The sequence below is a fragment of the Nannobrachium achirus genome (assembly GCF_963921795.1).
Source record: "Nannobrachium achirus genome assembly, chromosome: 23".
Lineage (NCBI taxonomy): Eukaryota > Metazoa > Chordata > Actinopteri > Myctophiformes > Myctophidae > Nannobrachium > Nannobrachium achirus.
In genome coordinates, this window is record NC_137830.1 from 14,331,722 (window position 1) to 14,355,264 (window position 23,543).

Consider the following 23,543-nt stretch of genomic DNA (forward strand, 5'->3'; position numbering starts at 1 on the left):
GTGAAATCTTGCAAGCACATTCCCAATAGGTCAAGGAACAGATACCAACCTTCTCACATTGGCCTGTTATAGCGCCACCAGCGGGTCAACTTTTGCACAACACATTTTTGGAACAAAATGGACCAATCTTTGACGTCAGTAACGTCAAAGAGAGCACTGCCTGCGATCTTGACATTTTGTGCTTTTATAGCCATTGTTTTCTGGCTTGAAGCGAGCCCACAATTGTTTCGAAGGAACAATATTTTTCTAGTTTATCTATCAACCAGAGCATATCAAGTTCTCCTCAATACTTTGTCCGCTTTCAACTCCTACATACTTAGTGAGAAAATGAAAATAAAAACATCAATGTGTTCAGCTTACTGTGGCGACGTGTGCTATTACTTTTGACAGCAATCGGCCAAATGGTGGCGCTGTAGGAAGCCTTCGAAAGTGCGAACTTTGAACAGGTATAGCTCATGCTGTGTTTGAGGTCCAGCCATGAAACCTGTATACACTTATGCGTCTCCTCATGCCGAACAACTTTTACCCTCTAACTTTTGACCTCTGACCTTTAGGTCTCCCACAATTCGGAATTATATGAAAAACAGTAAAAATCTATCTCCTCCTGGGATTTTCGCGTCAAGTGCACAAATTTTTTTTCACATGAACTTTGGACCAATACGGTCAGATTGATCAACCAGATTTTTTTTAAAGTGAAATATAATTTTTTAATAATTCAATCAATATTGCGGTTTTATGCAAATTATTCTTCGGCCTCTAAATCATACATGCAAAGTTACACGTTCATGGCATTTGGCAAAGATGTGGAGGGTTAGTCAAAGTATCACTGAAACCAATTTTATTCCAATCGGCCAAAGGGGGGCGCTATACGAAGCGTTTGAAAATTCAAACTTCAAACGGGCATAAGTCATGACTCGTTTTGTTTGAAGACATGCAACTTGTTACACGCGTGCTTTGACTCGAGCGGAAGACATCTGTGTCGTTGTTAAGTAAGCTCCGCCCTTCGATTTTCCGCCATATTGAGCAGTTTGTAAAACGCGTAAACCCGCTTTTATTCTGGAATTTTCGCTCCACGTGCACAAAACTTTTTTTACATGAACTTTGGACCGATATCTAAAGATCTGTCAGATCGGATTTCTTTAAAATTGAAACATGCTTTTTAAAATAAATTCAATGAATATTGCAGTTTTATGCAAATTATTCTTCTGCCTCTAAATCATACATGCAAAGTAACATGTTCATGGCATTTGGCAAAGATGTAGAGTGTTAGTCCAAATATCACTAAAACCAATCTTACCCCAATTGGCCAAAGGGGGGCGCTATATCATTTTGAGCAGTTTGTGAAACGCTTAAACCCGTTAGGATTTTTTTTTTGCAATTTGCATGAAACATTCTACACACAATCTAAGGACCTTTATCTAATATGCCTATGAAGTGCACACACACAAAACAATTATAATAATGAATATAGCTGCAAGCAGCGATAAAGTGGCCAAAGCCAAAAACACCTCAAATCATGAACACAGCCTGCAATGTGCGTGAAATCTTGCAAGCACATTCCCAATAGGTCAAGGAACAGATACCACCCTTCTTACATTGGCCTGTTATAGCGCCACCAGCGGGTCAACCTTTGCACAACACATTTTTGGAACAATATGGACCAATCGTTGACGTCAGTAACGTCAAAGAGAGCACTGCCTGCGATCTTGACATTTTGTACTTTTATAGCCATTGTTTTCTGGCTTGAAGCGAGCCCACAATTGTTTCGAAGGAACAATATTTTTCTAGTGACAATATCTAACCGTCATATCAAGTTCTCCTCAAAACTTCGGTTCCTTTCTACTCCTACATACTTAGACAGAAAATGAAAATAAAAACATCAATGTGTTCAGCTTACAGTGGCGAAGTGTGCTAATATTTTTTACAGCAATCGGCCAAATGGTGGCGCTGTAGGAAGCCTTCGAAAGTGCGATCTTTGAACAGGTATAGCTCATGCTGTGTTATACATACAGCCATGAAACCTGTATACACGTATGCGTCTCCTCATGCCGAACAACTTTTAGCCTCTGACTTTTGACCTCTGACCTTTAGGTCTCCCACAATTCGGAATTATATGAAAAACAGTAAAAATCTATCTCCTCCTGGGTTTTTTTCGTTACGCGCACGAAACTTTTTTCACATGAACTTTGGACCAATACGGTCAGATTGATCAACCAGTTTTTTTTTAAAGTGAAATATAATTTTTTAATAATTTAATCAATATTGCGGTTTTATGCAAATTGTTCTTCGGCCTCTAAATCATACATGCAAAGTTACACGTTCATGGCATTTGGCAAAGATGTGGAGGGTTAGTCAAAGTATCACTGAAACCAATTTTATTCCAATCGGCCAAAGGGGGGCGCTATACGAAGCGTCTGAAAATTCAAACTTCAAACGGGCATAAGTCATGACTCGTTTCGTTTGAAGACATGCAACTTGTTACACGCGTGCTTTGACTCAAGCGGAAGACATATGTGTCGTTGTTAAGTAAGCTCCGCCCTTCAATTTTCCGCCATTTTGAGCAGTTTGTAAAACGCGTAAACCCGCTTTTATTCTGGAATTTTCGCGTCACGTGCACAAAACTTTTTTTACGTGAACTTTGGACCGATATCTAAAGATCTGTCAGATCGGATTTCTTTAACATTGAAACATGCTTTTTTAAATAATTCAAACAATATTGCATTTTTATGCAAATTATTCTTCTGCCTCTAAAACATACATGCAAAGTCACATTTTCATGACAAAATAGTGTAGAGGGTTAGTTCAAATATCACTGAAACCAATCTTACCCCAAATGGCCAAAGGGGGGCGCTATATAATTTTGAGCAGTTTGTAAAACGCTTAAACCCGTTTTTATTCTAGGATTTTTTTTGCAATTTGCATGAAACATTCTACACGCAATCTAAGGACCTTTATCTAACATGCCTATGAAGTGCACACAAAAAAATTATAAAATAATAATAATAAATATAGCTGCAAGCAGCGATAAAGTGGCCAAAGCCAAAAACACCTCAAATCATGAACACAGCCTGGGATGTGCGTGAAATCTTGCAAGCACATTCCCAATAGGTCAAGGAACAGATACCAACCTTCTCACATTGGCCTGTTATAGCGCCACCAGCGGGTCAACTTTTGCACAACACATTTTTGGAACAAAATGGACCAATCTTTGACGTCAGTAACGTCAAAGAGAGCACTGCCTGCGATCTTGACATTTTGTGCTTTTATAGCCATTGTTTTCTGGCTTGAAGCGAGCCCACAATTGTTTCGAAGGAACAATATTTTTCTAGTTATCATCATCATCGTCACTCATCATGACGACATTTCGCCGCGAGCGAGGCCTGCTGGGCCTGCTCCGTCATACTTCGGCGGTACTGCGCGCCTAAAACATCATCTATCTATGGCCTAAAAATAAACGAGCCTTTCGACGGGGTTCCTTGTCCAACGGTTCCATCTATTGGCAATATTACGCAACTGCCATTTGAAATGGTCGGGACTCGAGGGAGCAGTGTTGGAAAAACTAAAAGTAGCCTACTCAGGCCATGTAAAAGTATTCAGAGTCAGACCATACCGCAATGCAATGTAACAAGTAAAAGTCCGGAATTCCAAATTTACTTGAGTAAAAAGTTCAAAAGTACTGGTATCAAAATATTTTGAAAACAGCCTCAACATTGTACTTAAGTGTACACAGTACTAGAGTAAATGTACTTTAATAGTTACTTTTTACACCAGTGGTTCCTAAACTTTTTTAGCTCAAGACCCAAAAAAGAAATTACCAGTCTTTCTTTCCACCTATACGTCCCGAGAGACTCCAGAGTCCAGACGAAAACAAGCGCCCCTTGCCCTTGGCATCTCCTACGGATTCCATAATAGCGTCCCGCGACAAGTGTTTGGGAAACGGTGTTCTTACACACCATTGGTCCAGAGGGGGCGGTGTCGTGCCGCGGTCAGGCGACGAGGCCGCGTACGAACGAACCGAACGTGCGCGCACGTGCCCATGTGACGTACATGGAGGAGAGCAGGAGGATTACAGCCCCGCCCCCTCTATCTATCCTCCTCTCCCTCTGGTCGGCTTCAGTCCGCTCCTCCTGTCTTGTCTGCTCTTGGCCGTTCCCCCAGCGACACCCACAGGGCGACACCACCGTCACCGTGCTGTGAGCACCCCCCCTCCCCTCCATACATACACACACACACATACACAAACACAGGCGACACAATACTGACAGCTTGCCGAGAACACTGTTGAAAACCATGGAGCGGGGAGAGATGGAGCACAGAGACGTCGATTTCAACATACTGCTGGCTACCGATTCCTACAAGGTAAGCCGGGGCGGCTGGCTGAGATGATCATTGTTATCATCACACAATAATGGACAATTAATTAATAAGTCAAGGAAAAAGGAGGTGGTTTTATTTCATCATCAGTCGGAGGAGGGGGAGGCCATCATCATCATCACGCTGCCCGCTGAGGGAGGCTCGTCTCCCACCCGGTTCACATTATAGGCCGAATGTGGAGGAGAGAGAGAGAGCGAGAGGGGGCAGGTTGTAACTAGGGTACCATGGTCACAAAGCCACAGAGCACTGAATCCAGGATGGTGGGACACAATGTGACATAGCTCTGTTTACACAATGCTGTATACCCCTCCAACTGTATATCATTCTGTTCCCCTATTTCAACAGTGTTTAATATATTTTGACACTCGCGTTGGCAATGTAAACGTATGTTTTCTTATGCCAAATAACGCTCATTTTAATTGAAAATTAGGTGGATATGCAGCCAGTTAAGTGTGCGATAGCCAACATAAATTAAGTCACCCGCCGGCTTCGCTAGTACAGTGATGCTATGTAAGCTAACTATTTTAGCCAACAGGCTAGCTGCAGGGAGCACACACACAACACACATACGCATACACACACACGGCCGAGTAGTGGTGGCTGGCTGGCTTGATATAAAGGATCGAGGTAGAGGCAGGATGATCCCATGGCCCGGTTGGACCCTCGCGCAGTGATTGGCCGGTTGGTTGTCATGTAACTGGCTGTGGCGGGGAGACAACATAGCTCCGCTCCTTTCGGAACCAGTTACACATCTCCATTCAGAAACATTGCCATTCAGATGATTGACTCCATTTTACTAAATGGAGGTGTCACCTAAACCCTAACTTCAGTGAGGGCATTTCTGAATGGGGATGTTCTAAGTGGGGGTGTTTCTGAATGGAAGTCTGCCCCCTTTGGGACTAGGGAGAGGTTCCGAATGGACAGCACGGAGATTGAGATTGGGTTTTGGTTGGACCAGATTGTATTGCTGGATTGGTGTGAATATCAATTAAACATTTTGTATTTTCCTACAGATGACTTGTCTGATGATTTAGGGAACGACTTAATAATACAGTAGTAGTAGTAATGCTTAGATTAGATTTAGCAAACAGAAGACTACTACAGTACCTCCTCCTCTAAAGTTTACGTTTACCACTCATTTGCATATCAAATTTGGACAGCACTGTATCCGTGACAACCCACTAGCCAACCACATGGTGTCCCTTCAGGAGATGGGGTGTGTAGACTTGTCATTAGGAAGGCGGCTTGCTTGGAGTGTGTGTATTAGCATACAAGCTAACAGGTTCTGGGTTCATTCATGGTGTGTTAAATTGGAACTATCTCTCACGTGAGACGATAATGCAGACACTGGGGCCAGTCTGGTTAGACTGGCAGCGTTTCATATTAAGTTCCTTAGTGACTTGAGGGAACTTTCCATTCTGAACAAATCAAAAGTGAAACTTGGAAGAAATTACCTGGGTTTACTTTCATTTCTGTGGAAATGTCCTCCATCCATTCAATCAAACCAAACGGCAGCATTCGGCAGATCGACGCGTGCGCGTCCCGTCCGTCAGTCACATGACCAGTTGACCAACAACTGAATGTGTTGTTGTGTTTTGTCTTTGTCACACAAAGTCAAAGCACACACATATTTTGAGCTTGTACTGAGCTGGAGTTGTACTGCATACTGATATAGCTAAAGAGATAAAGTACACACACAATGTAATTGGAAGACAGTATTGTCCCTACTGTACTGTAGTTAAAAAAAAAGTGTTCTGTGCAGGCTACTTGAAAGTGAAATACACTTGACCTGAAACACTGCATCAAGCTTCAAATAACACGTGCCATCATGTCACCCCACAGTGTATCTTTATTTGTGAGTACGATATTAAAGGAATAGTTTTTTGTCTGTATCAATTACTCACCCCATGGAGACCCCCATGTTTTTGTCGCATTCCTAAGCCAATAATTTGATGACCAGCAGTGGTTCCCAATGGAAACGCAAAGAGCCTGCTTTGTTCTGCATGGAGACACAAAGAGACTCCTCAAATTATTGTCATAGGAATGTGACAAAAACAAAAAGATATCCATGAATTCATTCAAGTCTCTGGGGTGAGTAATCGATCGAAAAAAGTCATTTTGGTCATTTGGGGGGTGAACTATCTTTAAGCAAAGGCAGTAGTGACAGCTTATGAGCCTACATCTAACTGGTGTAAGTGTGAGCTCACATGTGCATGTTTTCATTTCATTGCCCTTTTTTCCAGCATTCATTTAGTTCTTTCATTGATTTTGTGTGCGTGTGGGGAGGTGGGGTTCATTCACTTTTTTATATTTAATTTTAAATCGATTTGAAATGAGAGAGAGCAAGAGAACGGCTGCCTATCCTGGCAGCAGCAGAGCCAAGGTGTTTGGCTGTTTTGCATGCCGAGTCTGACCTTGATTATGTAAAATGTATATCGAAGGTTTCAGCTGATTTGTCCGGTTTTTATCAACATCTGTGCCATGTATAATCGGATGCGTGTCAACGTGATGGGGGGCGGTCGGTTGAAAGACAAGGCATAGATGGAAAGATAAAGACTTCTAGAGAAACGAAAATGAAAGGTTCAGAGTGAGTCAATAAGTATTATGTGGGAATGTTCACGTTCAGAGGTCATCTGTGCCACACCCTTGTGGCTCAACCGGTTGTCACAATATCCTCAGCTCAACTACTGTACAACTCGGGTCATCATCTCCTGTTTAATAAATAATAATGATAGTTTTATTCTTTTATTTGTAAAGCACTTTATATTTGAAACAAATCTCAAAGTATCGTACTCGCCAGCTCTCTTTACTGTAGCATATAATAAAATCCATATTGCCTCAGACAGAAACGACAACCAAAAAATCCTGAGAGAAGATGGTGTGTGCATGTGCGTGCAAAGGAGATGATAATGAAATAGGGATAGGTAGTGTTGGGCCTGTGACAGGTGCATCACTCAATGGGAGTATGGGGTTGTGCCTGTGCATGACTTCATATTATACTGTGTGTGAGTCAAGAATAGTGTGTGCATGAGATAAAATGGATAATGAAAGCAAGTGATCAGGGGTCAAAAGGTAAATTGCATTCTGTAACACATTTTTATGAAGAATTGTTGCTCAAAATAAGCATCCAAACCAGATCAAAGATTGAGTAACAGATCCATTTATGGCGTTGGTGGGTGCCAGGCTGCCAGCATGAGAACCCTGCTGATAAGCTTAGAGCCCTACCTTAGCCTGGACATGAACTAGTACACTGCAGAATATGTCTAACCGAAAGTACAGTAAATGAAGGACTACAGAAAGTCCCTGTAGGCTGGACAACATGTAGCCCTGTTAAATACACTTTACGCAGCAGTTATTTTCCATGAGATGGAGATAAAACTAGAAATGAATGAGGTACCTCTACCCTATGACCTTTGTGTACCTGAGTCTGTGTGAAACCATTTCTTAGTTCAATCCAGGTTGAACTGAGAAACAATAGATAAGTTCATCCCAGGTTCAATTGAACTGATTAGTCTCGTAAATAATACTGTCTGCTACTGTTGGCCAAGCAGGTATTTGGCTGAAATTTGCATCTTCACCATAAAGCTATTAGAACACTAATTATGCTATGCACCTGTCACAAGGTACTAGTTAAACAAAATACTCTTTAGCACACTTTTTGTCTCGATAGGACAGTTTAGAAAGACTAGTAACTAGGTAGGACTTGTGAAAGAAAAAACAACAACAAAAGTTGACAAATAAAACCTTGCAACCCGTTAGATTACTATGACATTTTGTTAGTCTTGATATCTTTATTCTGGAAAAGTATTTGGAACTATTGATTAGTTGACTTTTTTAGTCAAATGTAGTTGGTGCTGGTGGCAGTTACCCAGAACACTGCTCTGTTGTTGCGCTCTAATCAGGTAGCAGCCTAGACCTGGGGTACCATCTGGGTTCCAGAACTAGCGCTGAGAATCACTTACAACTACATGACGACATAGTAGATTTAGAATAGTTGCAGCAGGTTCCCCGTTCCGCAGAGGATGAACCCTACAGACTTTTGTAACTCTTATGTGGCTTTTCCTCGACTGTAACGCCACCCTTAGGCCAAACTAAAGTCCCTGATTGCATACAAGATACAAATCTGATGGGCAGATTGCCGTGAGACTTGCTGAGAGCGTTTACTGTACATATGCACAGCAAGGTCTTAATTAATTAATACTTCCAATTCTGGTGGCCCTATGGCCTTTCCTCTCTTGCCACCCTTTGGCAAAAAAATACCACATGCACAAAATACATCTCAAAATCCAGTGTAAGAATCAGCATGGCCTAAGTTGTGGTTAAGTATGCTTGGTTTAACAACCAGGCCAGTGTCATTATTTCAACAGTATCACACAGTATATTAATAGAATAGGAAGAACATTAAAATGACTTGTCTACTGTCAAATGAAGTGTCCTTCTTTGAGCAAGGCACTTCCCCATGCCTGTTGAACAGAATGTGCTTTGTCAATTTGATGCTGTTTAAAGGAGGAATCTCACGCTAAATGAGGGTGAACAACAAAGACAACAAAAAGTGTGTTGATGCTGATTACATTTCATGAATAGTGTCTTTCCCAGGTGAGGGGTGCTTGTTTTGTTAAACCAGGGCATGGTGATTGTACTGTACTTGGCAGTTCTCGTATCATCTTATCTTTCCTCGTCTCACCTCTCCCCTGTTGTAGAAAACTAGCCAGATTGTCACACAGTCAGTCCATCACATCAGTATGTTGTGGTGATTCAGCCAGCTTGCCTGTCAGTTGTTTAGTTAGGTCAGTCAGTCAGTCAGTCAGTGTACTCTGTAGTTGGAATGTATATCCACCCAAACAGTCAGTCAGTTAGGAAGGATTCAGTGAGCCGGTAAGTCAGTTCATGAGTCAGGCTGTCGAGATGTGTAGTTGTTATTCAGGCAACTTAAATTAACCATCTTGTAGGGCTGTCACAATTATTACATAATCGTCTAATCGTGATTATTTGACATTATCGCAATTATTTTGTCATAATCGTCATAATCGTGAATGTTGAAAAATGTCAGAAATAGTGGAAATAGCAGATCTACAAGCTCACATGCGACGCATTGTGAGCTTGTAGATCGGCTATTTCCACTACCAATGTTATTTTTTAAGTAGTAAGTTGTCAAATATGTCAGTAATGTATTTGTATATTTAGGTTATGTGTCTACCATTATGCAACTTCAAAGCCTAAAAGCCAAACAGAAATGTAATTATCAACGACAAATACACAATTAAATCGTTAATCGCCAATTATTTGAGTAAAATGTCATATCGTGACAGCCCTACCATCTTGGCCGATGGCCAGTCAACCAGTTGGACTTGGAATTTGGTTCTGAATGTAACCTGACTTATTGAGCTCTATTCTGAGTGCCGCTGCAGACATCTCTGATATCACTATCTTGTTATTGTGTCCGCTTGTCATTGTCATTAAGTATATGGTGTTTTCAGATTGTCTTTTGTCTGATTGTTCCCATACACTCTGATGGTCTTGATGAGTGTATGGGGGGAGCAGTTGGGATAGTTAATTTTCAAATAAAACAAAAAAATTATAGTCACCTGCCCGCAAGACAAAATGTTTAGTTTGTTCCCATAATGGAAGGTGAGGAACGCCCGCACACTGTTTATATGCTCCAAAGTTAGTTTGTTCAGTGTGTGTAGTAGTGTAGGCCAGGCCAGCCAAAATTGTACCTTAATTGTCTCCAGATACAACATGTAGTGAGTGATAGCACAAAATTCAACATATTCTCATTTTCATATCTTCCGATAATCTAAGGGGGGTATAAATAATTCAAGATTCATTCAAATATTTAATTTATAGCTGTATTATATATTGTTATATCAGCCACTATGGAGGCATCACGTGTAGGCTATGTGTAATTAACCTGACTTGATTCTGTATATGATTTGTGTGTGAATAGAGACCTGCAGAGATGGGTACCCACTGACAGTAGTACCCACCGTCTACTCTGTATGGACTGTATGGAGCCAGAGTTACTGTCAGGGAAAGCAGTGGCTTTCAGTTTGTTCACTGGTACAGTACATGTGAAAACAACCACAAACGCACCTGAATGTCTTTTGTCTGTCCTCTGCTTGAAAAGACGACAGGGAAGTTCTGCCTTGCCGTAACGCACACATTGTAGTGTACAGTATAAGTACAAAAAGATGCCCTAAAGTGATTATCAGACATTTTAATTTAGGCTCCCCTTTTGATATCATTTATCTCTGTTTAACTCAGATATGTACAAATATTGAACAAGTCCACTAGGCTACATTGTACGCTCTCTGAGGTACAGACCCGTTAAGGGTCCGTTTTGATTCCTAGCTATCAGTCGTTTATTTTAGCTTGGGACCCCCTGGCAGCCCCTCAAGTGCCCCTGTGGGTCCCCAGACCCCGCATTGAGAATCAGTGATCAAACCCCAACTATGGTGTGTGAGTGAGGGTTCAGAATGTCACATACAACCATAAATGCTCCCTAACAATACACAATTTTACACTTTGCACTAATAATGTTTTGGCAGAACAGAAGATAAAAGTGCAGTGATTCTTCTCAATTTCCTGCCTTTCTTCATCATTTAAGAAATTACTGCATAAACACAGACGCTTGCCATGTACCGCTGCGAGTTCCTGCGTTGTTGACCCACCCTAATTAATTACAGTATTATGTTTATGTGTGTGTTAAATAAATGCCAGTGTGTACTACTGTGTTTGTTGTGGAAACATGATAGTGTTTGATGTGTAGTACTGGACCAAAGTGTGTGTGTGTGCTGGCTCTATTTTGAGTTTAAAGCTCTGAGGGATGGACACTGGACAGAGAGGGTTAGTGAAACTAAGTAGCATGACATTTACCTCTGGACTCAACTTGGACTGACTCTATTTATAAACACATACCAAAAAGGGCTGGGACAATATATAAATGCCATGTCACGATTATTGTGGCCAAAATAATAATATCGCAATGATACAAATAAATACAAATAAATGTGCTTAAAACTCATGAAATTGCACTTTTGTCAACCATTTGTACACTAACATCCATATTCTGGGAACATTCCCTCCCAAATAGCAGATCGCATTGCGAGGCGCTGTGTGCTTGTAGATCTGCTATTTTTGGTTAAGAGACTTGCGATATGGCGTGTATGCAAATATTACACACTAGAGGTTTACATCTAGTAGCCTAAGCCCTCACATCTAGCCTACAGTATAGGCTATATACTATTACTACTGGGCCAGGATTCAAAATATACTGTATATCCTGGCTGTCTGTCCTAGCCTAGTCTGTCCCTCATCCATCCATCTGACTACATTTCTCAATAGGCTACACATTCATAGATTCTGAATAATTACAGCAATTTCAAAAGAAACTCATTTGCCTAATACCAGCCCTGTGTTCCTGTGACTTGAACTCTGCCTATCGAGTCACACGATGAAGTAAGCCACAATCTCTCTCGCTCGCTCGCTCTCTCTCACACACACACACACACACACACACACACACACACACACACACACACACACACACACACACACACACACACACACACACACACACACACACACACACACACACGCACGCTCGAGCTTCTCCAGGTCATAGATACAGATACCTTTTCTCTTAACCTCCGCCGCTCGGATCTTTTCTCAACTTGTAATACTTGAAATAATGTACTTAACACTTATGTTGCAATGATTTTTTTCGGCCAATGTCCCACGTTGCCATGGTTACCATAGACTTCCATGTAATTGTGCAAGTGTGTAAAAAGTGCACGCCCATGCCTAGATGATGCACCACGTGTGTAGATGCTGTCCACAGCTTTCAAACAAAAAAATCCGCTTGGAAATCCGTGCAGGCATTCATGATTTATCAGCCATTATGTTTTCTTCAGATGTAAACAAACATGGCTGCCATGTTTGAAAGAATGGGTTGGTATGGGGGTTAAACATGCAATGTCGCGATCGCAATCATGCCTAATACATTTCTGGAGGTCCAAAAAAAAAATTGAAAAAAAAAATTTGAAAAAAAAATTTTTTTTTTTTTTTTTCAAAAACGGCCCAAACTCGGGAAACTCGGGGTTGGCACAGCACTAGTACCAATACAAACTCGGGAAACTCGGGGTTGGCACCATATGTGTTAAACTTGTGGTGTTGTTCCGTGAGACAACAACAAAGAATGCGGATAAACAAAAAGTCAAAACTCAAGAATGTGTGTTTTATTTTAATATAGGGTGAAACCATTCATTTGGTGGAGCCTCATTCATAGGTCTACAGGTGGATGATTTTATTCACTGGAAAAATTCACCTAATTTTGAAGAATTATTAGGTTGCATCGCTGCATAATATTTGCCTACTGTGTGGATCAATAATTATACATCGGTTGGCTGTTGCCTATGACTGTATGAATGGTATATTGTACAGGCGATCAATAGTGAATATGAGAATGAATAGCCTGTAACAGTCAGTGTCAATATGCGCTCAGTATATCTGGGTGAATTTACCATCAGCACGGAATGTATGAACGTGTAGGGATGGGACCATACGCAATATCGTTTTAATCGTGATAAACACTCAAGATAATCGTATTGTGGAGATTTAATTTATCGTGATATCTATCGTCCTCCGTCATGCACTGGGATCAATTCACCTTTTTTTTTTGCCGAGCTGCATATCAGTTCCAACTTAAACCCTCTATAATTGGTAAAAGGTACTTATAATTATACGTACTTGATACAGTCTTTTTTTCACTCTATCAAATGTCGACGCATTGTGAGCTTGTAGATCGGCTATTTTTTGGCAAATGTTCCGCCCCAGGATAATGGATTTTTATTATCGTGATAATATCGTAAATCGTGATTTCTTTTGTCACAATAATCGTGATATGAAATTTTCATTTTGTCCCATCCCTAAATATGTGTACAGTTAATATGCTTTCAACTGTGAGTGAGTATCTGAATGTACAGTCTACGAAGAACATAGATACTGTACAAGGTCTAGAAGCTGACTTGGTGTCCAGTGTCTACCCCAGGAAGAAAACAAAAAATCACACCTGTGTGTGTGTGTGTGTGTGTGTGTGTGTGTGTGTGTGTGTGTGTGTGTGTGTGTGTGTGTGTGTGTGTGTGTGTGTGTGTGTGTGTGTGTGTGTGTGTGTGTGTGTGTGTGTGTGTGTGTGTGTGTGTGTGTGTGTGTGTGTGTGTGTGTGTGTGTGTGTGTGTGTGTGTGTGTGTGTGTGGATCATGTGTACCGTTTTTTGTGACATTTGAAGAAAATATGTAGGAAAAGGAGCAAAAAGTGTGTTTTGGAGAAAATTCAAGATGGCGGAAAATCTATCATGGCGCAAATGGGCGTGGCCTATATGGGGAGATGCGTCATGACCCAAGGAATCCAGAGAAAAAATATTTTTAATTTTCCGACCTACGGTTCAAGAGTTACAGGCCAAAACGTAAAGTGGGGTGTTATGGCGCCACCATGCGGCCAAATGACACAATTATTTTTTATTTAATCCTTGAAAGCATTATGAACCTCCTCTCCAAGTCTTGAAACTCTAGCCCCTATGGTTTGCGAGAGACAAATAATTGAATGTGAGTTTTTGCAATTCCCATTATAAGTCAATGGGGAAAATTAATTCACTAATAAATTAATATCAATTAAACTATAGAACCTTTCTCTTAGAAAAGTAATAGCCCACGATTCCTGAGTAAGCCGGTCGATTTGACATATGGCGTGAGTGTGTGGTGGCAAAACTGTGGGACTAGTGGCGTGCCGAAGTTTAGGAAGTTCAGGCTACATACAGACAGACAGACACACACACACACACACACACAAACTAAACTAAACTCTGTCTCTGGTTCACTTTGGAGACCAAAATGAAGAGCATTCCCTTGAAGATACAGTAACACTTTTACATTGAGCGGGTTTAAGATACATCTGTACAGCTTGCTAATTTAACCAAACACCATCAAGGCCTAGGGACAGTTTCACAGGCAGTTATACCACTGGTTTCCTAGAGTTCCTTCTCTCCTTGAGAATGTGTGTGTATGTGGGATGGGTATGTGTGTGACAGATTTGGTCTTGCCCTCAAACACAGCCTAAAACCTAATTTATTCTGCGTCACAGTACCATGCTTTGTTCTTCAGTTGAAAATCTGTTATTTTCACTCCGTGACACAAGAGATGAATTAGCTCTGATTGATTGATTGATTGAAGGCTTTATTAGAAGTTTGCATAGGAAAATGTACAGTTTCATGACGGTACAGTTCACTGGTACAAGGTCTACTAAAAGGAGATCCATGAAAAGACTAAGCTTATTTCAACAGGAAACCATTAAAGTATCTCATATAACATTGAATGACAGACAAATAGAACACAGTACTATGCAGTAGATATGTAAAGAAAAGGGGAAAAAAAGAAAACAGTAAGTCTAAACAAACAGTAAGTATATACAAGGAAGGGGCAGGGCAGGGTAGGGTTGGGCTAGGTTTTTACCAGTTGCGAACGGCTGCTGCCTGTAAGTGGTTTTTCAGGGCAATTTTAAAGGATGCTAGTGATCCACACTCCTTTATGGCCTTCGGTAAGGCATTCCACATTTTTGTGGTATAGCAGAAGAACGAGTTTGACCCTTTCTTTGAGTTGACTCTGGGTTGAACGTGATCTGTGGCACTGCCTCTGGTGTTGTAATTATGGACATCCTTAACGTTTATAAAGTATTTTGACAGGTACTTGGGTATCATAGTGGTGTAGTGTATCTTGTACACCAGGCCCATTGCAAGTTGCTGTACTCTGTCATCTACTCTGAGCCACCCCACTCTTAACTGGTGAGTAGCGGTGAGGTGAGTCTGATAGGGAAGGTTAAGCAGGACCCTAATTAGTTTATTTTGGGCTGTTTGGAGTTTAGTTTTTAGGGCTTGTGGGGCGTCACGATACCATACGTGGACTCCGTAGTCAAAGAGGGGCTGGATTATTGCTCCAGCTATGGTCTTCAGTGTGTTGAAGTTGACCATTGGGGCGATCCTCTGTAGGAAACGAGTTCGTTGGTTGATTTTTGGAGCTGTGTGAAGCACAGGCTCCCTATACGTGGCTGTGTGGGTCTGTGTGTCTGTGTGTGTGTATGTAGCCTGAACTTCCTAAACTTCGGCACGCCACTAGTCCCACAGTTTTGCCACCACACACTCGCGCCATATGTCAAATCGACCGGCTTACTCGGGAATCGTGGGCTATTACTTTTCTAAGAGAAAGGTTCTATAGTTTAATTGATATTAATTTATTAGTGAATTAATTTTCCCCATTGACTTATAATGGGAATCGCAAAAACTCACATTCAATTATTTGTCTCTCGCAAACCATAGGGGCTAGAGTTTCAAGACTTGGAGAGGAGGTTCATAATGATTTCAAGGATTAAATGAAAAATAATTGTGTCATTTGGCCGCATGGTGGCGCCATAACACCCCACTTTACGTTTTGGCCTGTAACTCTTGAACCGTAGGTCGGAAAATTAAAAATATTTTTTCCCTGGATTCCTTGGGCCATGACGCATCTCCCCATATAGGCCACGCCCATTTGCGCCATGATAGATTGTCCGCCATCTTGAATTTTCTCCAAAACACACTTTTTGCTCCTTTTCCTACATATTTTCTTCAAATGTCACAAAAATCGGTACACATGATCCACACACACACACACACACACACACACACACACACACACACACACACACAGCTCCACTTCACACGGGTGTGATTTTTTTTATTACTTTAGAAGTCATCTTTTCGCTGGAAAGATTAGCTTCAAGGATACATCCTAAGTAAGAGATTTCGTTTTTTCGTGTTATGACCTTGTCACCCACTTTGATTGAAGTTATCTACCTTTTTGAGGTTATGATTTGATCCAAAGAGGATGGACTCGGTTTTTCCCAGGTGAATTGATAATTTGTTGTCGTTAAGCCATGTGCAGATCTTACTCGGTTCAGAGTTAAGTGTCTTTTCAACCTGCAAGTGGTCCTTGCCTGATGACATGTCAGTTGAGTTTTAACACTTGGGACATATCCCTTAGGTAGGACTTTGTATTTTGTTGTACAAACGATTTCAAAGAGAATTTCTTTGTCAGAGGTTACAGTGGAGTGGGGACGGCTTTCAACATGCAGTTCAAACTTAGAGCATTGTGATGATGTGGTCAGTGCAGTAACTAGGTGAGCCAAAGCTGTTTCCTCAAATCTGGCACTCTGGGAGACCATGTTTTTTAGAAGACACTGGCAAATTCAATTTACATTTTGGTTTGGCGGAGAAGAATAACCAAACAACAAGGCTGTCATCCTGGCTCCCGTGGTAGATTGCATACTGCATACCACATAAATAAGGCTATAAGATTAGCCCTTCCTGCAGCTGGACCAGGTTCGAATCCCGTCTCTCCCGTCCCGCGCTTCCTTTCTCTGTTCACTGTATTGTAGGTCTCTATCCTAATTCTATCTAAAAAATAACAAAAGAAGAAGCAAATTTGCCCAACACCGGCAGGCTTTGAGGAGTGAATTAAAATAAAATAATACATAGCCTAATAATTGAAATTATGAAACGAGTGTTTTCCATGACCGTTGAAATTATGTTCTTAAACATGTAAACCTGAGTATCATTTCAGTGGAAATATCTAGTAAATACTGCAGTTTTATCATCAGGGGCATTTAGTGTTTTATGGGGCACAATTTGTCCTTTGCTGATGTGCTTAAACAGCTGAATCCTCAAATGACCCACATGTCGCTATGGAAATCCCTGCAGTTTGTTTAATTGGTTGGTGGACGGCTACAATCAACCCTGTGTGTTTAATGTGTGTTTATTCAATGTCTGTATGTCTGTGTGTGTGCGTCCATTATTGTGTGCAGTCTGTCTGCTTTGTTAGTGCTTGCATGTGGCCATCTTGTGTGTGCGTGCGTGCGTGCGTGCATGCAGGGCAGGTCTGGGCATGTCTTCTTAGGTTGATAGAGATTTCTCAAGCTTCGTATCACAGTAACCACTGTGATGCTATCGGTCAGCTGATTTGTGGGTGAAGAACTAACCAGAAACACACACACCGAGTGTTCAGTGATGGTGTTGCTTCTGGAATGTCACTCACCCTCGATGACCTTGAGACAAATCCCACCAAGTCCTTCCCACTGTGTACCCTATGCTGTCTCTCTCACGCTTTCATGCTGTCTGCCTTGATAAAGAAAAATGAACAGGGAGAGTGTCCATTCTGTCCACTATTCGATACAGACACAAAAGCTTGTGTAAAACATATTTTGAGAACTTGTCACCAGGCTTCGGTTGGTATCATTAAACATTAGCTAGTGCTAAGTGCACCTCGTGAAACCACTGCTGGAATGAAAAGTGTTCATATTATTGTATCACTAATTCTTAATATTTCCAGAGCTGAATATGGTGTATAATGAAGTATGATAATTTCATATTTGTATTCTGTGTGACTATATAGTCATCATGGCATAATCAGTGTCCCTGTTGTGTGAGGATCCTAGTCTTTTCCTGCAAGTGTTTTTTGAGACAGAGACAGAGAAATTAGTCATTTTACAAAAATGACTCAGTTGCCTCAAGAAATATCGAGAATGAGAAAGTAAAACCTTCCTTCCTTGTAAGTGAACTAGAAAATCTTAGTTTCCTGCCTTCTAACAGATAGAAGCTTTGTGACAGAGAATTGTGGGGAGACAGACAAATAATAGTCACAGATTTCTCAATACACGTCTGAGCAATCTCTTCTTGAAAGTGATTAAGGCTCGACTTTGGTAAACGAGATGGCTTTTCAAATCTCTTTTTGAGAAAATGGCAAACCACAATTCCTCTTCCTTGAACTACAGACATGTAGACAATCTCCTCTTGTGTAACAAATGTTTGTAGCCATTCAAAGCGCAGTTAAATGAAATTAATTCTGGAGAAAGCGCATAACGTTTGAGGCCTTGCCTGAGGCCTAGCTAGCTAAAACGCTAGTTTTCATATAACATTTTCCTGAATCCTGAGCTAGTGCATTGAGCATCCCCCTATAGCTGTCCATACCATGGAAGTTATTACTGTTCAAGACTCCCAAGTCAGTACTGTACCGTGCTGCACAGTTTATGCTGTACTTTACATCTTATTATAAAATATACAAAACTCTGTCCTCATTAATTCTTTCTCCTCACTGGGTTGACAAATCAATCTGAAATTGCACATTGGCATATGCAGAGACTAAGTAAGCTCTTTTCCCAAATTTAAGCTGTTTATTAGCATTTCTGCCACAAGCTATGGGATCTGCGTGCACCGTACGCATCTCCTGGTATGGACAATTATTTGTATATTATGTTTATTATATTATGCACAGATATACTGTACAGGTATGCCTATTTGTTATACTATATTCAACACACACATAAACTGAGTAAGGCCTTGGGCTGAAACGTCTATGTGCTGTTTTTCTGTCCCCTGCTAAAATAAAGTGCAAACCTCTCTGCAAATTTTCGGCAAAGAGCTTTGGTGTAGAGGGGAAAAAAGAGCAGACGAAGTACAGAGTGAAAGGTCAAGTTTATTAGGTATTCACGGTTCAAGTGGTTAAATATCTGAATCCAAAATACACTGATGATTGTGCTGTCAAACAATGAAACTATATGGAATCTATGAAAAAGGTTGTGGGGGTCCCTGCTTCATCTCTCTCAACTAAGGGGTCCTTGGCCTGAAAACGTTGAAGACCCCTGCTTTATTTGTTGATGCTAACATGTGTACTGTATGTGTTCTGCCCTCCCTAGGTGACACATTACAAGCAGTACCCTCCCAACACAAGTAAAGTGTACTCCTACTTCGAGTGCCGCGAGAGGAGAACAGAACCCGCCAAGAATAGAAAAGTCAAGTACCACGAAACCGTCTTCTATGGTCTGCAGTACATCCTTCACAAATACCTCAAAGGTAAGGGACTACTACACCAACCCAACTGTAATCCAACTAAAGGAGCGTTTCCTTTAATTATTTTCACAGGCAAATCGGTCCACTTGTACTCCGAGCCAACCAGTTCTAACACAAATCTAAAAATAATGTAAAGCTGGTTGCACACTGCACTGCGTGTCTGCGTGTTTTCGTTGTGTTTTGGAAATCCGAAATCTGGAGTCCAGGGAGAGAGAGAGAGGAAAGAGAGAAAGAGCAAGGGACTCAGTGCGACAGCTGCGAAAATCGTAAAAAATCAACCCTGGTCCGAAAATGAATACGAAACGGGCGGCAGTGTGCAAACGTGATTGACATAACGTGGGGTAGATCTTTTTGTTTTCGTGCTCCGAAATTCACTCCGATTTTCGGCCCGAAAAACGCAGCAGTGTGCATTACGACCAATTATTCGGTCTCGAAATATATAGATAAATAAATGACTTGCGGAGTTGCCCGTGATCCGTGAGTGAATCCGTCTGATGTTACTCGCCAAAAACAGCACATCCACAAGCATGATGACACATAGGGAGCCTGTTTATCATCTACAGTATATTCGGCAGGCGACACCATCTCATTAATAAATTAGCAGATTGATTTGGCTCTACCTAACGTTGATGAGCTGCTCTCCAGTCACCAGGAGCTCCTCTTCTTCTAATCATAAGCATAGCATCCTTAAATCCTTATGCAGAGATTAAATGTCGATGTATAAGAGCCTTAAACTAAACCTTTTTTTAGTTTTCTTTGCGACAGATATCTCCTCCCCTCTGTCCACCATTCTCTCCACAAAATGACATGATGTATTTTTTCCCCCTTGAGCATAATAATGGAAGTAGAGTTCTCAAATTATGCCCGAACCCGACCGACATTTAGGGTAGAGTAGGGCCTAAAATGTATGCTAATTAGTAGGGCCGGGTATGAATGAAAAAATATATATATTTTTTTATTATTTTATTATTATTACTCTGTTATAGACCCGACCATACCCGACACGACACAACGTTTTCGGGCCAGGTAGGGCCTAAAATGTATGCTAACTAGTAGGGCCTCGGGCCTGCCCAATTAGGGCCCAGTTAGGGCCGGGCCTTAATTTTCAGGCCCGTTGAGAACTCTAAATGGAAGGCATCAAATAAATGATATCAGGGTTTTTCTTTTCTTGAAAATAATGAAGGGCAGAAAATACTGTAATGTGTCTGAATGCTTTTCTTTACTGTACCAAAACGATGGTCCAAAAAACGAGGTTCAAACCAAACCGCAGGCTAACTGAGCCGTGGCACCCTTAGACTGGATTGTATTTCTCCATCTTGTCTCAAACGGATTTCATGATTAAATGGAGGTGCTGTGGAGACATAGAACCATGCAGGGATGAGAAGGGAAAGGCGAAGAGGACAAAACCACAGCTGCTCCTTGACCATCAGTAGAAGAACAACGATCAGCTGCCTGTTGAACGACTTCTCCCTCTGAACTCAAATATTAGGCCATGCATTCTCACATGCATTTGCATGTGTGTGTGTATGTGTGTATGTATGTATGTGTGTGTATATTCCTGTGCATGTTTCGAGTGTGGACAAGGGATGCCTTGTATGAGGGAAAGTCTAGTTTCTAAACTAATTTGATAGATTCCACTCTCTCTCTCACTCTTTGTATCTCTGTTGGCTTTCTTATCTTTGGTGTCAGTCTCTTGTTTAATACCAAAGTCTCTGTAGTTCTTGTTTCTTTCCTTGTCTTAACTGCTTTTCTTAATCTGATTGTATCTCAGTATGGTATTTTAATCCCTTCCCTCTTCTCTGTACTTTTTCGTCTATATGGATTTTTGAGAATGATACCGACTTTGAGGGGAATAATTCACAAATATGATGGCCTGTATAGTGCTTTTTTCTTTTTTTATATAACTGGGATAAAATAGAATGTGGATTCTATTATATGTGAATTTAGCACCAATGTTGCCACACATGGCTCTAGAGCTACAGGTGACCTACCTTTACCCTAGCTCTATTTATACAGGATAACTATTAACTTGGTACAAACAAAATACCGGCGTAACGTAAGCTAGCTAAACTGGAATTGCCATTCGCTTACTCGCTATCAAAAGAGCACCATCGTGACCTCATGTCAGTGTGTTAATTCTATTAATTATTGCTATCAAGCTTATCCAATATGGCAATAAAGTTATCTACAATATGGGGGTAAATCTAAATAAACCCTCTTCTCAATATATATTTTATGAGTGTTATTTTGTTTTATAACCATGTGTAAAACATAATGGTAAAGTGACCTTGATTACCATCACACACCTGTTGTTAAAACTCTCCTACTGCCAGATCATTTATTTATTTATTGGGTCTGGCGCCATCAAAAAGTGGCTTACCTTTGCGACGTTATAGTAGATAGACAGACAGACATTTATTTATTTATTTTTATTTTTTTTGGTTGTGCAATAGTGCACTTTGGTCTGCCAGGCAGCAGAGGGCGGCGTCATGCGAGAATGAATGTGAATTGTCCTGCTATGTGTTGCCGTACATTCAGAGCAGTCACTGGCTACAGAGCCTCCGGGCCAGAGGAAATCAACAAGGAAGTGAATTGTTCTCCGTTGATCTAACGCATAATGGATTTTTTACACCATCACAGCGGAAAATGTGTTTACAGTAAACAGCCGCGCGACCCCTCATCAGCTTACAGTCATCAGACGAACGAACCGAACGAGCGCCGTATTGGCATCGACGTTCTGTAAAAAATGGGGCGAGCGTTATCGTTCGAAGCGTGGGGAGAGTTAAAGTGTGCTATACAATACCTAGGGCCGCTGCAAGCTTGTAGATCTGCTATTTTTGAAAAATCGTGAAAAAAAGTCTTTGAATATTTCAAATCCTTCTAAGGTTTTTTGAAAAACCTATGTTTCCCATCTCAAAATATTTAGTTCCAGGGACCCCCCAGAAGAAAAAATGTGAGTTACAAATGTTCGCTTTAAAAATACAAATATTCAAAGATTTGCACACATTTTCACGACTTTTCAAAAGTAGCAGATCTACAAGCTCGCAGCACGGCACTCGGTGCCATGCGGTGAGCTTGTATATCTGCTATTTTTCAATAGCTAAAGTATAACATAATTCCAGGCCCCTCCACCTTGGGCCCTAATAACTCAGTCCCACTTTTCCCCCACTTGTGACGCCTCTGCCCACCTCTCCTCTTTTTCCGCACCCAGGGGTCATCAACAATCTTTTTTTTTTTTTTTTATGAAAAATATAGTCTATATACAAATTATATTTTTGGCATAATACTGTAAAAATATTCACAATATTATCTATTATCTAATTACGTTTCAGGAGATTTGTGTTATTGTACATGGTACTGTACATGATTGCCTCAGGTGAGGACCAGACAGCTAGAAGTAATGTTTGATTATACGTTAATTACCTGAAAATAGCAAAATGAGTGAGATTACAATAATAACACACCACAATCATAATCAGTGGACACCCTTGATCCCCAGCCTAGGGTCCACAATCACCATCAGAACTCCAACGTATACATTTGGAGGTCCTCCACCTCTGAATAAAGCTGGGAGCCCTTTATGCCCAGCAGCCCTTTATCACCAGTAAGACTCCCTAATCGGGAGATAAGCGACCGTTGGTCGCTTATCTCCACAAATAGGCCAAAAGTTTGTTTTACCAATTATTACACTCTATGTGAACATTTACATCAACAAATCCCAAGTACAGGGCATCATCTGGGATACAATCCCTTTTATGCCCATATATGGAGATCCCTAACATAATCCCTTTCATGCCCATATATGGAGATCCCTAACAGAATCCCTTTTATGCCCATATATGGAGATCCCTAACAGCATCCCTTTTATGCCCATATATGGAGATCCCTAACAGAATCCCTTTTATGCCCATATATGGAGATCCCTAACAGAATCCCTTTTATGCCCAGTTGGTTGCTAGGGTAAAAAAACATGGTTGCTATGGTAAACAGTTGGTTGCTAGGGTAAACAGTTGGTTGCTAGGGTAAAACCATGGTTGCTAAGGTGGTTGCTAACGTACACTAACAGACCAGCAACAACAGACTGTTGCCACAGCAACGTACACAAAGGTTTGTGTACACATGTGGTGTGATGTCATACTGAAGATATATGACATCACACCGTACACAAACAAAGGTGTGACGTGTGACGGACGGACGGACGGACGGACGGACGGCCGGTGGAGGTTTTCATAGTAAACTG

The 23,543-nt window shown here is 41.1% G+C and overlaps 1 protein-coding gene across 1 annotated transcript in view; it reads left to right on the forward strand.

The window, feature by feature from the left end:
* The first annotated feature begins 4,159 nt into the window (after positions 1–4,159).
* The window catches only part of nampt1 (nicotinamide phosphoribosyltransferase 1), a 53,520-nt gene continuing 34,136 nt past the window's right edge, over positions 4,160–23,543 (forward strand). Inside the window, exons 1-2 of the mRNA XM_080754159.1 lie at positions 4,160–4,359; positions 19,150–19,306. Of these exons, the coding sequence (XP_080610285.1) occupies positions 4,291–4,359; positions 19,150–19,306 (226 nt within the window). The 5' untranslated portion in view covers positions 4,160–4,290. The remainder of the gene's footprint in view (positions 4,360–19,149; positions 19,307–23,543) is intronic.